The sequence below is a fragment of the Peromyscus maniculatus genome, chromosome 19 (assembly GCF_049852395.1).
Source record: "Peromyscus maniculatus bairdii isolate BWxNUB_F1_BW_parent chromosome 19, HU_Pman_BW_mat_3.1, whole genome shotgun sequence".
NCBI lineage: Eukaryota > Metazoa > Chordata > Mammalia > Rodentia > Cricetidae > Peromyscus > Peromyscus maniculatus.
Window position 1 is genome coordinate 13,037,525 of NC_134870.1, and position 18,004 is coordinate 13,055,528.

An 18,004-nucleotide genomic window follows, 5' to 3' on the forward strand; every position below is an offset into this window, starting at 1 on the left:
AGACAGTTTTTGGTCTTATACCCCTCATTTATTTAGATTGGCTGCCAGTGATAATGTTATTCTTCAAAAAAGGCCTAATAAAACAGTTTCTATTCCTTATGCTGTTCGCTCATGTGTAAGCTATCCCTTTGCTATATTACTTGGTCATCCTATGCATGTAGATATTACTGTTGTAGATGGTTCTTATAGGATTTTTTGTCATACATGTCGCTTGACCAATTGCATTGATTCAACTTTAGATAAGGAATTATCAGTTATGATTTTAGTTAAGAGACCACCTTATGTTATGTTGCCTGTTGATCTGATGGAGGATTGGTATAAAAATTCTGCTTTACAGATATTAAAAAGATTACATGCACTTATTAGACCTAAGAGATTTGTTGCTGCATTAATTTTAGGCATATCTGCCTTAATAGCTATTATTACCACCTTTGCTGTAGCTACCACCACCTTAGTGCAAGAAATCCATACTGCTCATTTTGTTAATGAATTAAACAAAAATGTTACTTTGGCTTTGTCAGAACAGTCCCTTATAGATAAGAAATTAGAAACAAAGATTAATGTATTAAAAGAAGTGGTACTGGCTCTTGGACAGGATTTGGTTAATATTCAGAATAGATTAGAGACTAGGTATCATGCTACATATTAATATATCTGTGTCACTCCTCTGCCTTATAACGCTAGTCAAAGTTGGAAAAAGGTAAAAAATCATCTACAAGGAGTCTGAAAAGATTCAGATACCACTCATAACATGGAAGCTTTACAAAAAGATATCACTGCTATGAGTAAAGCTCATTTGGAGAATGGCTCTTTGGATGCCTTAGCTCGTGATCTTGAATCAGATGTCCACTCTCTTAAATCCTCTAGATTGGACACAATACTTTGCATTCATTGGGGTATTGATTCTTATTTTCTTTTGGTTGTGTTATTATTTCCTTGTCTTTTTAAAATTATCCTACGTTCCCTACACACAGTGAGGCGTGATCTGCTGGAGCTGCGTCTTAAAAACAAAAAACGGGGAAATGCCACACCAACTCCAGTGTCGTCCGTGTGACATGAACAATTATGTCAATAATAGCGGACGAGAGATACGTGTCCCACGGGACTAAGCTCCCTGGAGGTCCCTGACAGAGTGCCCGTGTTATGCCTCCTTCTCGAAGGAGACGTGCTTCACAGATCATGAGCTCTCTGGGCTATGGGTTCTGTATAACTGCTTTTCTGATAATGTTCTAATTAATCTATAAAACACAGCCAAAATTAATGAATGCTTGGGTTGTAAACTATGGAGAAAAGGGGAAGCTGGACATGGACCTTATTTAGATATAGCAGAATGAACTATTCCTTAAAGACCTCAAGCCTCAAGCTGCTAGATAATAGAAAGTATAATAGTTCATGCACTTCTAGGGAATGAACACTCATCCACTAGGAATCCTTTAGGAATCCCAACTAAAGAGATTTATGACAAAAAACATTATTTCATAGGAGGTAGATGGTGGGCCCCTCTGTTTAGGAAGTTCAGCATGAGAAACTTAAGGACTACAGCAGAACTCCTTCCCCTGACAGGTGTAAAAGTACAAGAGTCCATATTCCAACAGGTAAAAAAGTTTTATATTAGAAAAGATATATGGTAAAAAACTGAAGAAATACTTAGGGAGGATCTGCAGCATCAAAATTGGCTAAATGGGCCATGAGAACCAGAAAAGTAAAAGTTCATAATAAACTAGAGAGCGGCTGAGATAAAGATAAAGGACACAGCCACAACCACAAAGAAGCCTTCACAAGTCTAGGGACTGTACTAAGTTTATAAAACACAGACTGCTCTTTAGGTCATAAAGTTCTTGCGAATGAAGGGATATGTCTAGCGCCGATTAGTAACTATGTGCTTGATGTTTTTTAAAGATGATGTAATTAAATTATTGCCAAGCTCTTGTTGTTCCCTGTATGACTTGATAGTTTTCTTTTCTGTATATAAACTACTGATTTACAGAAGTAAAGTTGCAGCAGATTCAAACCACTTTTGAGTGTGTTTGTTGTCTGTCTGTCAGTCGCCGAATCCTTGCCTTCCTGACTACCCAAGCCCTGATTCTCCTACGGTCGTGGTACTCCCGGTGGGCCAGTCCGTGGCACACTTACATGTTTTCGATTTCTGTAATAATACTTTGGAGGCAGAACCTTCAACAAGTATTTGGGAAATAAATACTATGCCCATAATTTATCTTGCATAACAATGACAAGGTCTTCAAATGTTAGGAAGTCATCCCTGATAAGTCTTAGTCCTCCTGAAGGCCTCTTCAACAACACAGCAAACCGAATCAGACCAAATCAGAAAGGCTAGATTTAATGAGTAAAGCACTCCTGGGTGATTCCCTCTCCCCCCTGCAAAGAGGAGACAGACATGAGACTGGGGACTCCAGATCAGAACAACCAAGAGAGTCTGTTTTCTGGGATGCAGCTTATACTCCCCTGTGGGAGTCACCTTGAACCTCTCTGGATTTGATCCAGATCCATGTAAAAATGACCAAGAGGGAAAAAGAAGAAAAGACTAAACCAAGGATAATTCTAGACATAAGATTCAGTAAACACACACAATAGAAAGAAGAGTTTGCTTTTGGGCTCTCTAAACAGTACCAAGGGAGAACAAGGGCCCTAACTAGGAGCCAAAAATGGAGCCAAGAAGATGATTGTTCCAAGAAAGGTTAGTAAAATGTGAATGAACTAGATATGGTCAACGTAAGAAACATAAGACCCAGAAGTCACAGAGAACCATAATTGGACAAAATACCCTTACAAGTCCTGTTTTGCTCTGTGCTTTGTTTGTCTGGAAAAAGATGTTGCATTTAGAAATTTAAGCTAATTACTGAGTGTGTTTGAGACAAAATCTACCGAACTTCTGTGGCATGGATCTTAACCATGATGAAAGGCATTTTATGAACAAAAAACTGGCAGATCCTGATTGACGGTCAAGTGGTCAAGACTATCAGTGGTGGTTTGCCCTTTCAAGAATCAGATATGGGTGTCCTGGCATGTTTAGAACCTGAAGGTCCCACAAATCTCAAAGAAGATGGAAACCATGCACCCAGATGTGCTATTAAGTGACATGAAAATAAAATTTAACAAATTTATTTCAGGCTATGTTGAAAAAGGCAGTGAAAGCTCTGCCACTGTTGATCCTTTTTGTGATGTCTTTATTAGAGAAGTAAAGATAAAGTCCAATGCTGAATTAGGAAAACTTTAACTTCATGAAGATGGTTGTGGAGTTAAAGGGAGGTCCTAAAATTGAGTGATCTTATGCATGCTTAGAGCCCCCAAATCTTAAAATTCAGAATTATCGTGATGACAAGCAAACTGTCCTAATTATATTCATATACATGTTTTGTGGTTATCTAGGCTTTTTAAAGGCAAGATACTATAGAATGAAGAAAAATGCGTCATTCTCTTTTATAAGATGTATGCAATGATTCAAATGATAGCAAGTAGAACATTTCCTGTGCTGTGTGATCTAACTTTGAACCACCAAAGAATGTATTTATGCATTTACCAGGGTAAACGTGGTAGCAGTCTCCCTCAGGCAGAAGAGCTTAAGTGTCTTATAATGTCAAGTGACTCGCCTGAAGAGGATAAAACAGAACACCCTCGGGCAACGAGGAGATTTAAATAGAGCCAATTTCAGAAGCATAGTGCCTGAACTACAAAATTAATCCAGGTTGAGACATTTTGCTTACAGGATCATGTCAAAAGCCAGGTCTACAACTAGATGTTAATGGTCTGGAAGAATCAAGGACATCAACAATGAAGAATGCCATAAAATTCTCAGTTCTGTCCAAAGTGCTGCATCTTTGAAAATGACATTCTTTATATTCTCTGATGACAGCTGGATATCCTCTCTGCAGCACAACTTGATGAGCTGGACTAAGATGCTAACAAGTTGATTGACATCTATAGAAGAAATTGATTCTTTAAAATGAACAAAGCAGGATTTCCAGTATAGATACTTTCAAAGATTAAAATGTTTTAACCTGAGCATAGCGAGGTTGTAATTTACTTTAATATAACCATCTAGAAATTAGATAATATGTCTGAAAGAGGTTTGGGATCCATTACATCTTTCTGTACATATTTAATCTACAAATTCCAACTTGAACACTGACACTTCACAGTTCTTTAGCATCCCTAAAGCAAATTAGTGATGAAGCCCCCAGGTCTCCAAAGCAAACTGGAGAATTTAATTGAAACCTTACTGCCCATTCACCTATCCAGTCTAGAGAAATAAGAAATTGATGCTATGACTGTTCAAAATTGTGAACTGAGACTAAACGTTTCACACTTGTACTTGGCAAATTCCCAGGGACTGATCCATAAGTAGATTATAGAAATGAAATTCATCAAATCAAACACTTCCTATATCAAATAATACCCACATCATTGAGACACAGTTCACTTGGTTATATTACTCCTGACATAATGTTTTGTGAACACACAGGATGCATAATTATGAGCTTATTAGTAATGTGTATGTGTGCTTCGTCTTGATATGCATGACCTTGCACAAACCATCCAGTGATTGTAATCGAGTCTTACCTTGCTTCCGTTTTCTCTTGCTTCTCCTTCCATCTTGAGGTCAGAGATTAGAAGGTTCTTAAACTTGCTTTTCCCATTACTGCCTTGCTCATCTATCCTGTATTCTGAAGTCAGCTGCGCAGAGAGGGGGCTGTCGCTCAGATTCAGTGGCTGTTCCTCCTGCTCCAGCCCAGTTTTGCCATCACTGCTGGAGTCCCCAGGCTCCCTGACATGAGCTCCCCCTGAAGCAACTGAGCTGTGCCCCAGAGTCTCATTGCCATTAAAGCTCTCTGCAGCAGAGTCATCTGTTAGGAAGAAAGATGTGTAGTCTGAGTAATATGCTAGATAATCTCCAACTAGTGCTAAGTTTTGATAGATACGCAGCAATATGCTTCTGATTTTATTCAGAAATGTAATTTAACTAAGCAGTAACCTCGTTTGGAAGCAGCAATTATTGTTTTAATCTAGTACACACACTAAAACATAGGCATGATATCAAATTAAAAAGAACATAGTTCAATATCAAAAGCAATCTGAAAGAAAAGTCAACTTAACAAAAAATGATATAATTAGCAATTGTTTTGCAAATCGATTTGACTCCTCCATTAAGAATATTCAGGCTTGGGGGCAATTCACAATTAACCAGGTAGATACATTGCTATATGCTTCATGGGTATTAAGTATTAAGTATTAAGTAAAATATATTAAAACCACTCATACATAATCTTTGTCCCAGGAAGTACATGTTAATGACTTTTAAGTGTAGATGGTTTAATCTTTGCATGCAGCTCTGTGAAGTTAAAAACACATGTGTATCAGTGTGGAGCTGAATAGCATAATGATTTAGAAAAGGCAAATATTTACAAAAATAGAAAAGTGTGCTAATAAGAGAAATAATTAGAATATTATATATCTACTCATACTTCATTTTAATATTTAGGAAAATGTGGTTCATGAAGTACTGACAGGAAAAGCTACTCGGGTAGCTGATTTTGTTTCAATGTATAAAAAGAAAATACACAGACAAAATTTACATAAAACAATTACGTTCTATTTTTCTTATGTCAACTTTACCATAGTCTACAAAGGGTATGAACAGATATGAGAAGCTGTTTTTTTTAAAGGGTATTAATTATTCTTAACTATAGTAATATAAATAAATAAGAGGAATAAAATACACTGTGATTTTTGCACACTTCTGGATATCATGAAATATGCATTGTTTTGTAGGGTGTAATGGAATAGTTAATGTTTTTAATCAATTCCATTCATAGAAATACACACTGAAACTCTAAAACAGGTCTGTTTACTTATTTATTCAAAAGATTTCTTTTAGGCCTCCTCTCTATCCAGTATGTATATAAATACTTGGCCTATAAAGACTCTGCTTCCAGTGAGTTCACAAATAACTAAAGGGACAGAAAAGTAAACACAATACAGACAAATGCACTTCCTATCCAGGGGAAGAAACAAAGACTTCTGGAATTATGGTAATATGAATTGAACTCCTATAGATAAAGAACACCGGCCAGGTGAACATCTTGGGAATCTTACTTGCAGGGAGGTGAGCCCAGGCAACGTCATGGGCAGAAGGTTACTTAGGGCAAAGGCGCTGTAAGAGATCATGGTGAGTAGCTAACACAGAACAGGAAAAGAAAAGTGGTGTGCCTGTTAAAGGGCTGGGTCCTCACTCGGAGCAAACTTCAGCATGTTAGATCTGTTTGGGGGGGGGGTGACATGGAATTGGCAAGGAGGGGACAGAAAGAAGATTTTTCTCATGTCGTTTTGCTTTATGAGATGATATTCTCTATGCCACACACACCTGACTATAAAATTCTGTTTTATAGACGTTACTCGGACTTTTGTGAGGACAGTGGTAAGAAGGGGGCGGAAGGAAAGTTGAGAGGAATCAGTTAAAAGAATCGGAACCCATCAAAGTTGGCATCTCTGAAGGCTGGGGTAGGCAGGGAGAGAAATAAGAACAGAAGAGTGAAGAGAAGAAATGAGACAGCCAGGGTCCCAGGATGAACACCAGGGTCCCAGGATGGACACCAGGGTCCCAGGATGGACACCAGGGTCCCAGGATGGAAGGCAAGAAAATGTACTTAATGAACTTAAATAAATAAATAAACAAACAAATAAAATGACATAAACAATAATTTAAAGCAGTTTTGTGTAAAAGTTAGAACATATTTAAATGGAAAATTACACTTCATTACACAGTTTATATTTCTAATCAAACCCAGTTTATGAATAAATAATATATACACAGAAATGCTCAAGAGACTGTCCCAAACAACATAATGGTAGTTTTCACAGCTATTTATTTGAAAACAAAACCAACTTTTAAACAATGAAACGTATTATTTTCTAATACGGATTTAAAGAAAATGACCTATAAAAGTAATTTGACTAGCCGGGCGGTGGTGGCGCACGCCTTTAATCCCAGCACTCGGGAGGCAGAGCCAGGCGGATCTCTGTGAGTTCGAGGCCAGCCTGGGCTACCAAGTGAGCTCCAGGAAAGGCGCAAAACTACGCAGAGAAACCCTGTCTCGAAAAACCAAAAAAAAAAAAAAAAAAAAAAAAAAGTAATTTGACTATTTGTCCCTGTGCTTTATCTAACCTTGGTCTCAACAATTCTCGCTCATATAAACCCTCCTCTTTCTCGCCAATTGGACTCCTGGAGCTCCACCCAGGGCCTGGCCATGGATTTCTGTATCCAGTTCCCTTAGTCAATGGATGGGGTTTCTAGCACGATAATTAGGGAACTATGAGCCAATGGCTGAGGGGCCCCTAACTGGATCAGGCCCTCTGAATAGGTGAGACAGTTGATTGACTTGATCTGTTTGGGAGGCATCCAGGCCATGGGACCGGGTCCTGTGCTCAGTGCATGAGTTGGCTGTTTGAAACCTGGGGCTTATGCAGGGACGCTTGGCTCAGCCTGGGAGAAGGGGACTGGACCTCCCTGGACTGAGTTTACCAGGTTGAACTCAATCTCCAGGGGAGTCTTTGCCCTGGAGGATGTGGGAATGGGGGGTTAGGCTGGGGGGAAGGGGAGGTAGGTGGGAGGGGGGAGAACAAGGGAATCCGTGGCTGATATATAGAATTAAATTATATTGTAAAATAAAATAATAAAAAATTTTAAAAAATAATTTGAAAAATGTGTGTTATTTTATTCTAACTGAAGCATTTATGCCAATTCACAATGGGTTATTTATTTTGTGTTGTTATTTCATTCAAAGAAAATCTAAAGGAGAGCACCATGGACATATTTAAATATAATTGTTTTCACTTATAAACACATGTTCTAACTTTTGTTCACTAGAATCCTCTAAAAATATATCAGACATTCCCTGTAAGAAATTTTTACCAATATCAAATACATAACATAATATGTGTTACATTTTAAGCCAAATCCATGCTAGCATAAAGCAAATTAAATTTCTATTATAGTTAAAAATTAAACCTACTATATTTTTGTTTAATCTGAGATCATAATAAATAGGTAATACACTGATAAACTTATTTATATATTAGGTTGGATGAGAATTACCATTTTGGAGAATCTTTTACAAATATCATTTAATTATAATTTCACATAAAATATAAGCAATGTGAGAAATATTTTTAGATGGAGTAGTTCACTCCAGATGTTACCAAGGTAACTAAACTCAATAGCTTTACATATTTGATTCCTAAGTAAATCAATATGCTTTACAGAACAAATCAGTAAACTATGTTTATTTGTATAAGATATACTTACATATCTTGTAATTAAAATGATTAAAGGTAACATTTCAGCATAAAATTTTTAAAAAATCAATTTTGAAACAAATTTCAGAGGTTTTCATTTAGATAAATCAACATAGAGCACTGAATAAACATTAAATAGAGGGTAAATTAGCAAATTTTTATTGTCTCGCCTCATTCAACCACATTAGCAAATCTTATAGTCTGCAGTTTATCCTAACCAAGACCAATTCATTGCTTTCGAGGAGTCCTCTGCCTTCTTACCCAATGCAGTTTGCTCCATCCACCTTGGATGCTGGTGTGAATGACAGGCTGCTAGACTGAGAAAGGTGTTTTGAATTGTAGTGGGTATGGAGGGGAGGAGCTTCGGATACTCAATCAAGGCTGATGGGTCTTCTCTCAAGGATTCAGTTTAGGAACCATAGCATCTGAATCAAGACTCTGTATTAAGTCTGAAGAAAAAAACAGCACTTGGAGCTTGGGTGAACAGAGATGCCCAGGGTACCTAGCAACAGATGAGAATGTGGAATATGGTGATGCAATAGTGTGGAATCCACTGACGTGGGGAGGGCTGGGGGATGTTTGGATTTGATGTGTCCTTAGATGAGTTTTGATGGAGTGGATTTAGTGTTGTGGAGGCTTGTGTGCCTGCTAGCTCTGCTCTAGTTTCCACAGAAAGGTTGTAATACCAAGCAGAAGGCTATCCATCTTATTCTTTTCTTCTTCCTTACTCCCCATATTTACCATCAGGTAGTAAGGATCTTAGAAACACCGATTACCTTGAACACTTCTATCAGCGTTTTACTTGGAGGTCATTTTAATGACAACCAACTTTAATGCTTAGCTTTCCCCCTATGAAGCTGACTAAACTTTAACACTGTCTAAAGTTTATATGTGTTACTGTGCGTATTTGACTATGGAATCGTGAGTCTGTGTATATCAGTGGTGTGTGTGTGTGTGTGTGTTTGTGTGTGTGTGTGTGTGTGTGTGTGTGTGTGTGTGTGTGAACACTCCTGAAGCACCTGGCTTTTAGTCACTCTCCATAGCCCTTCATCGTGGCCTTTGACCAGCTGCTTTTAGAAAACAAACAGGAAAAATTCCATCCTTACCTAAAGATTCATACTTGGAAGCTTACTTCTAAAATCTGGGTTGGATACTTATGGCTCTAATAAGACTTTTTTGTTGTTGTTTTTAGCCTAAATGCATTACATTTCTTCACTTAGGATAAGTTGTTCTTTGATGTATTTTTGAAATTTTTTCATACATCAGTATAAAACAAACTTCAAATCCCCAAGTATAAATGTAGATAATTTTGTTCCAAAAGATAGCACTTTATATGAAGAAGAAAAAGAATGCTTCAAAGATCTTTATAAATCTATCTGCAAAGTGAGATCAGGTGCAAGCACTCTTAATATCTGTAGATGTCTTCTGTAATCTCAGTGCCCTGCAAAATCTAGATCCCTGTGCATGCCTAATGGGAACAGACACACCCCCTCACTCCAGACACCCTCTGCTCTAAAGCAGAAGGCAGGTTATTCTCACTATCATCTTTTGTTATCTTACACACAAGAATTTAAAGCCTGATTCCTAACATCCTGCACTCCCAAGATGGGAAAAGTGTCTATTAAAAATGTTACAATCCAGCACCTGACCAGCTAAAGCAGAAGGATCATGGGTTTGAAATTTGGCTATCAAATCAAACCTTGTTCTGAATAAATAAATGAAAAAACAAAAGTCGGTCACTTCTGTTTGCATTGCACAGTGTTCTTTGGATTATAGACTATTTGACAATATAACCTTGAATGTGTACAGAAAAATGTAGCCAAGGTTTGAAGTCAGAGTATTCATACCAAGGACAAATTTACTGTGATAAATAAATGCATGTATGACAAACACTGAGAAGGTACAGAACACTTGTTTGTAAATCATAAAACTGATTTTACCAAGACTGAGAAAATAATGCCTTCAGTTTTTTACTGAATGAATACTACAGTAGGTGATCTTGTTGCCTTTGTTTGGTAGCCCTTAGTTCATTCTAAAAATTAAATTTAATATAAGAAGGCAATATAAAGTATGCATAGATATAAGGTAGCTCTTTCAAGGCATGTAAGTAAGCAATGATTAAACAATGAAGCTAATTCTTGTCTATCGACAAAAGGTAACCTTGATTATTTATTTTGTATTAAGTGTTCTACCAGGGACGAGAGAAGTGGTTCACTTGGCATGAACACTTCAGAAGATCCAGCACCTGCACAGTGGCTCATAAATTTCTGAAACTCCAGTTCCAGGGGAGCTAACATCCCCATCTGGCTTCTGTGGACACCGCATGTACATGGCACATAAACATCTATGCCTGACACATAAAATAAAATACGTGTTAAAAATAAACAAACATCTATTAAGCACTCATAGTGGACAAGACCCTCCATTGAGCATGGTAAATTAAAGATAAACCATACAAAACTTTGATCTTAGTCCAAAGTAAACTGTCAAGTCAAGAGTAGAACAGTATCTGGTTCCTGAGAGTCCCGCATGATTAATATAGAAGTGAAATTAATATGAAGGCATCTCTAGGAGAAAGAAAATCACTAACATCCATGGAAGTGACAGTCATGATTATTTAGGTATGATTTAAGTCAGGTAAAACAAGGTTCTGGTTTTCAGGGAATGCTGGGTACAAGAGCCAGAGTTTGAAGGACTAAAGATTCGTGCATATCCGTAATGCTATTGTTTGAAGCTTATCCAATTCAGGACAGCCTGCAAGCAGCTCCAGAGGCATGCAGCAAGCTAGGAAGAGTTCCTGCATGATACAACAGGGATATGGACTTCAAAGAACTATGAGTACTTTGCTATGGATTCTTATTTCCTTGATGAATGAGTAAGTCTCCCAAGGAAGGAACTTGGAGAAATTCATAGATGACATCAGTCTAGTCTCAGGAGAGACCATTTATCTCTATGTGACCTCTAAGCAACTTTCAAGTGACCCATGACTAAACTTCCTCCCGATTCTAAGATGATTCAGTTCTGTACATGAACATTAATATAATAACGTCAGTGGCTTATTAGTTGTCTAAACTACAAAATAATATTTGAAGTTTATCTGTTGGCTTGCTTAGTATTTTACAGAATTGAGTTTCTGATAGAAAATTATGTGTATGCACATTTTAATCTTTTCAGTATGACTTGAAAATATATGTCAGTCACACAAACACACACACACACACCATGCACAGATGCATCCACAGACTCTAGAACAGATGTTCCTGAATTAGTTAACCTGCCACTTAATTTGTCTTAAATTGTATCTAACTAGTCAATACCATTGTTGGTTTTCAAGTCCCTTTCTCTAGAACTGATTTGGCACACATCAGTAGGAGTTGACTTATTTCCCTTTTTTTCAAGGCTTTCCTTTCCTTGATTTTCGAAATGTGTACTATTAACCAAATTGGAGTTTAAATTTTCATAAGCTAAGCATTTTGCATCTTTTTTCCCTTTCTCTATTTTCGTGTGTGTGTGTGTGTGTGTGTGTGTGTGTGTGTGTGTGTGTGTGTGTGTGTGTGTGAGAGAGAGAGAGAGAGAGAGAGAGAGAGAGAGAGAGAGAAAGTTTATATGATGCACTGTGTTTGTGTGTGTACATATGTGTGTGATGCATGTATGTGTATGCAGGTTTTTGCCTGTGTTCATGTGGAGGCTCAGAGTCGATATAAACCAGTCCTGGTGTGCTTTTTATCATATTTACAGAGGCAGGGTTTCTCAGTCAAACCCAGGGTGCCTCTACATAGTTAGTTTGGGTAGTCAGCTTGCTCTGAGAATCCCCTTTTTCCACCTTCTGAGGCTGAAATTATAGGATTACCAGTATTTATACACACTTTGGGGATCTGAACTCAGGTTATCAGGCTTGCTTGATAAGTACAGTAACTGATGAATCATTTTAGCAGACCCTAGACATTTTACATATTATACATCTTTGTGTTCCTCTGAAGAACCTAGTCTAGTTTTGGACACAAAACTAACATCACAGATACAGATAAAGATTCAAAACCAGATATAGATAAATAGATTGAACAACATCATAGATTAGGGAAGGCAATAATCCTAGTGTTGATGGTATTCATATATTATGAAGCTATTTACTATCATTAATTAAAATTAAGGCAATTCTGTAGACTATGTAATATTTAGTTTTATATAGGAGTCAATATTTACAAAGACAAAATACCATGTTATAATTCAGATGGACCTAAGACAATTATTGTATAGTGGCCAGTGTATTCAAATAAGGCTGGTAGAAAACCACCTGAGGGATATTTACCTGAAAACAAATTAAGGTGACAACAGAAACAAGATATTATCATACATTATAAATGGTCATTCCATTAGAAGATTGACAGTTTCTATAAGAAATGTCTCAGATCTTTATCCTTAACTGTTACAAACTGATAACTAAGGTGCGCGCGCGCGCACACACACACACACACACACACACACACACACACACAAAAACAGATTTTAAAGTAAGTTATTCTGAAAAAGAAATGTTCTAATTGAGGCTAAAATTAATACAATACAAAAGGAGGTTGCCCTATATTGGCACTTAGTCAGCAACAAATTAAGAGGGATTTTTTTTTTACCGTGTCAATAATAAATCAGAAAGTACTTTATTCTTAAGAGCTGAAAAGAAATAAAAAATATATAAAGACCCAGCTGTAATAAGTTCATGTATGATACAAGTGCATTTGGCCAGATAGGATCTTGGCTACCTTCTTTTTGATGTTTCTGAGTACTATCAGGTCGGCTCTCCACCTCACAGAATCTCCCAGGTGCCTCATGGGAGGGTGAATACATGAAAGCAAACAGAGAAAGGGTGCCCTGGCTATCTGGATCAAATCTGCGTTTTGTATGAAACCTGGGGCAATCCTTTACAGAGGACAAAGAGCAGAGCAAGTTAGGAGATGGGTCTTCAGAAGACACCTGATGCATTCCTTGTTCTGCTCTGCAGAAGGGAAGGTATTATCAAGACAATTCTTGTTGACAAAGAGAAGGCCTCACTTAAGACATACACCCAGCAAGTCCCTGAATAACTTGACATCTGATTGAAGAAACTGAATTTTGGCATGTACAGTGAAGTTTGTTCATCACCAGTACAATTAATGGTTCGGAACCAGAGGTAAAGTCTTGGGCTACAAATGTTTTCGGGATATCTTTGATTACTGTCAAGTATTTCACTCTTATCCCTAGGTTTCACCTCCACTGGTGTATATAAATTAGTCAGCAAACACATCAATTAGTCCATCGATTGTGTATTGTATATTTCCATTGTTAAGGAACTAAGGAAAAATAAAACATCACCTCAATTCAGAACACCAGGTCTTCTTTGTACAATCACTAGATACAAAAGCTGGAAATAACTTATATGTACTTTAGTTTCATCTGGGAAAAAATGAATCTGCAGGTGATTTATGTGAAGGACTCATTACAAGTGTCTTTGGGTATATGCGATTGTTTAGTGATGTGTGATGGTGTCGTGTGTGGGTTAGCAGTCAAATGTTAGGTGTATAAATAACCCACAGGGAGAGCTGTAGAGTGTCCTTTCCCTCCTGATTGACAAGTGCTGGCTTTTGTAGGCATCTCCTCTTTCCACATTGAAAGAATAAAAGCTGTGCAGCAAAGGAAATGAGTCACAGGAACGTGGTGTTTGCTAACTCCTAGAGAGGATAAAAACTGTTACCACTGAACTTCATTGTTTTCTAGTTATCATCTTTACATGTTAGTATGTGATCATTTTTTCCCATGGGTTCTGTCTATCTGCAATAGATTTTTCCAATAGATTATCAACTTTTGTGTTTGTCTTGCTTAATCTGGTGAAATAGTTGTTCTCTTTAACCCCCATCCTCCCAAAAGCAAACTTTAAGTTTGTCTTACTAGTGTGGAATATTCCTCTTGCTTTTGAGAAAATCTATTGTCTCAATTAGCTTCAGATGTCAACTTGACACAGTTCAGAGTTAGCTGAGGGTATCTCAGTTGATAGATTGCCTTGATCAGATTGGTGGTGCATGTGGTAGTGGTAAATATACTTGATTGTTCATTGACATAAGAGGGTCTAGTCTACTCTGGGTAGTGCCACCCCTGTCCTGAGCTGTATAAGAAAGCTAGCTGAACTTCAGAAGCAAGAAATTGAGGACCCAGTCACCAGCACTCCTCATTGGTCTCGGCTTGAATTCCTCCTTGAGCGCCTGCCCTGACTGCCATAAAAAAAGGATGGACTGTGATCTGGAGATGTAAGATGAAATAAACCATTTCCTTACCAAATTGTTTGAGCCACATTGTTTATCACACCAACAGAAAACAAATCGGAACACCCAGAAATAGAGTGATGTCACCATCATGAAGATGATGGGATGGGAAACATCCTCCCCATGAACACAATGACTGAGTAAAAATATACATAAATTCACTAAAATTCTAGCAATCACTTGAGAATGACCACACAAACAATCCAATCAAAGCTGGTAAGAATATCTAAGAAAACAGAACAGATATACAAAGTGAATGTCGAAGGGATCCAAACTACATAACAGAATACTTCAAAACACTGAGGGGAGTTATACCTGAGGAGACAACACACTGAGTGGCCAAGGAGTGGGATATAACTGAGTACCATATTTGAAGCATTCATTGTTTCTTTTACCTGTGAGGGATATGGAAAACTAAAGCTTAAATGGTAGAGATTCTGTTTTTATACAACTTCTGAGAAAGTATCCAGGTAAACTCATGCAAATGTTGAGTAAGCACCTCTGTCTTAGAAGCATTTGAGGGGAACTATTGGGAAGAAAGCGTTTTTATCTATTTCAACCAATTTGATTGGCACAAGGCAGATATTCAATAACTATTTATAGACCTAGACTATCACAGGAGCTCATACCTCACTGTTTGTGTGTATATGAGAACTAGGCTATGGATCCTCCACACACATTTCTAAACTAGTTTTCATATGCATTAGAGACTGTGATGGTGAGAAATTAAGTGGCCTCCTATGCACTGTCCCTCAGCCTAATTTCTAGAGCCTGAAAATATCATCAAACATTACTCCCTTGACCCTGCTGTGTTATGTGGTACAGTTGATCTCAGAGACAGATATCAGATTGAATGTGATTAATCAATCATGTGAGCCCTTCCTTAGAATCGCAGAGGTAATCCAGGAAAGGGGATGTCCATCTGTAACCCCAGCACTCAAAAGGCTGAGGCAGGGGAATTAGGAGTTTGAAGCCAGCATAGTCACATAAAAAGACAATGATTAAAATAGGAAACAAACAAACAAAAAAGCCATATACACTACGATAGAACTTTCTTCTGATTAGTGTTGAGAAGTGAAACGACCTGAAACACAAGTCCTGTGACCACTTCTGGCCTGAGAATCCAGAGGACAGCCACTAACAATATCAGGACAACCTAAGGCACTGACAGACATCCCTCTAACAGCCAGCAAGGAAACAGGAACCTCAGTCCCACACTCAGAGGAATTAAAGTCTGCCAGAAAGTCAAATAAACTCAGAAACAGACTCTTTCCCAGCCCTCCTTATTGCAGCTTAACAAAACTGAGACCTTGATTTCTACCTGGTGGCACAGACCCAGCAGAACCTGCCTGGACCACTTAGCAACAGAACTATTAGATGTGGCTATTGCTTCAAGATGTCATGTCTGTGATCAATTTTAGGCAGTAAATTTACAAGAGTATATAAGCACATTTACAAGTATTTTTTGATTATGTGTTAGGATGAGTAATAACAGAATTCAGACATGACAAAGGGTAGACAAGTATCAACCCCCTCAAAGTTTAGTTCCTGAAGAATTTCCAGGCATGACTGTTTAAAATACATTTAGGCATTTCTAACCCAACAAAAACCAGAACACAAGTTCAGTTCATCTCAAATAGGATCAGAACTGCCTGTGTGTGCATGTGTGTGATATGAGTACATATTTGTACAAGCACATATGTAGGCCAGAGTAGGGTGGTGGGGGTTCTTCCTCACTCGTACTTCACCTTAGTGCTATAGACACTCACTGAACTGAAAGTTTGCTGTTTGCTGGCCAGTGAGTTCTGCGGGTCTGCTTTTCCTCACATCCCAGTGCTGAGGTTACAGATACATGCAGCTCCATGCTGAGGTTACAGGTACATGCAGCCTTGCTTGAATTTCTTTATTGAAGACCAAACCCTCTTGCTCACAGGGTCAACTGTTCAGCCCTAGAAGCATTTCTTATGCAAGAGTTTAAGGGCCAAATGAGAGAAATTAGTACACCTACACTTAGCAATTGGCTGGTTGTACGTGCAGTCACAGGGGTTGACTGTGAGTAGCAGTAGAATTAAATAAGATGGACAACCCAGCAAGCTAGGTTCAGAAAAATTGAACCTGAAGATAGTTTAATCCCATCTACTTACCTCTGGGGACTTCTCAGAAGAAAGGTCTATCATTATTGTTCTCTGCACTTATCAAAACCAAGAAGGAAAAGGATCTCTAGCCACAGGAGTCTTACTTTGTAAAAAACACATGGAAGGATATTTTTCAAAAGAGTGATGTAAGTGTGAGAAGGCAGGGAGCTCACAACATTAAAGACATCACCCTTAACACTAGTGAAGAGAGTCACGTGTGTAAGCTGATCCCAGATGAAGCTGAGCTGTGTGCCATCACAGGTTCCTTGTGCTGAGACCCTAGTGATTTTGCTCACATGGTGAGGGGACAATCACCCTGATAAGCATTATTTAATCTTCAGAGTCTATCTTCTAAGGCCCTCAAGTTCCTGTTGGCTCCTGTCAGCTAACCCCCCAACTATCTATGTGCACAGAGGCTTTCTGCAAGTCATTTCACAGAAGGACAGATCGATGGGGAGATCAATCGTGCTGAAATTCCACCCTGGGAAAATATTACTTCTAACATGGGTCTGTGGTTTAAACATTTTATCTCTAATTGTAGAATGAAAGACTTATTTTTCTTCTTATTTTCTGCCATGAGAAAGCAGGTAGAGAAATGTGCTGTATGGTGGGAGTGTGTGCAGAGAGAGACATCCTGGATTCATGGCAGATCTATTAAGGTGCCAGGATTTTAAAACAAATGGGAGGAGAGGGTTTGGAGTACACCCCTAGCCCAGCCTGAGAAATTCTTCCCTTTAAGTGTATTGTGTCAGGACTATATGCATTGAGAACACTGGAACTCTCTTCTCCAGGGTTCTGAGAAAACTAGGCTATCAGCCCTCATTGGATTTTTTTCACCAAATAAATTCTAAAACAGGTACTCTGAAAAGCACTCATGCACTCCTTGATCTTCCATACTGGTCATTGGCACATTGACTCCTGTTCTATACTTTGAAAATGTCATTTCCTAGGCTCCATTGCCTATTGAATTATACCGTAGTCCAGACAATGGAAAACATGGGCAGGGATGTTGACAGAGCATGGAGAAAATGCAAGGCTAGTCCCTCACTTAAGCCTTAAGGTGGAGCTGTGCCATACATAAACCTTCTTGTAAAATCATCCTCGATTTTTAACACACACACACACACACACACACACACACACACACACACACACGGCAGTGTGGGGCTTTAGAAATGCTCAGTGGGAAAAAGTCTTGCAGTGTGGCATGGGCACCCCATGTAGATATCCCAGAATCCCACAAAAGTGGTCACATACATGTACCTACAA

The 18,004-nt window shown here is 38.3% G+C and overlaps 1 protein-coding gene across 16 annotated transcripts in view; it reads right to left on the bottom strand.

Annotated features, from left to right (window-relative positions):
• The window catches only part of Nol4 (nucleolar protein 4), a 332,403-nt gene that overhangs the window by 126,615 nt on the left and 187,784 nt on the right, over positions 1-18,004 (bottom strand). For 14 of the 16 annotated variants that reach the window (XM_006970216.3, XM_006970215.4, XM_042263793.2 and 11 more), the window contains one exon: positions 4,579-4,862. In XM_006970216.3, coding sequence (XP_006970278.1) covers positions 4,579-4,862 — 284 coding nt within the window. Of the gene's footprint in view, positions 1-4,578; positions 4,863-8,571; positions 8,802-18,004 lie in introns of those variants that run through there. The other 2 variants (XM_042263791.2, XM_042263792.2) reach the window with 2 other exon arrangements.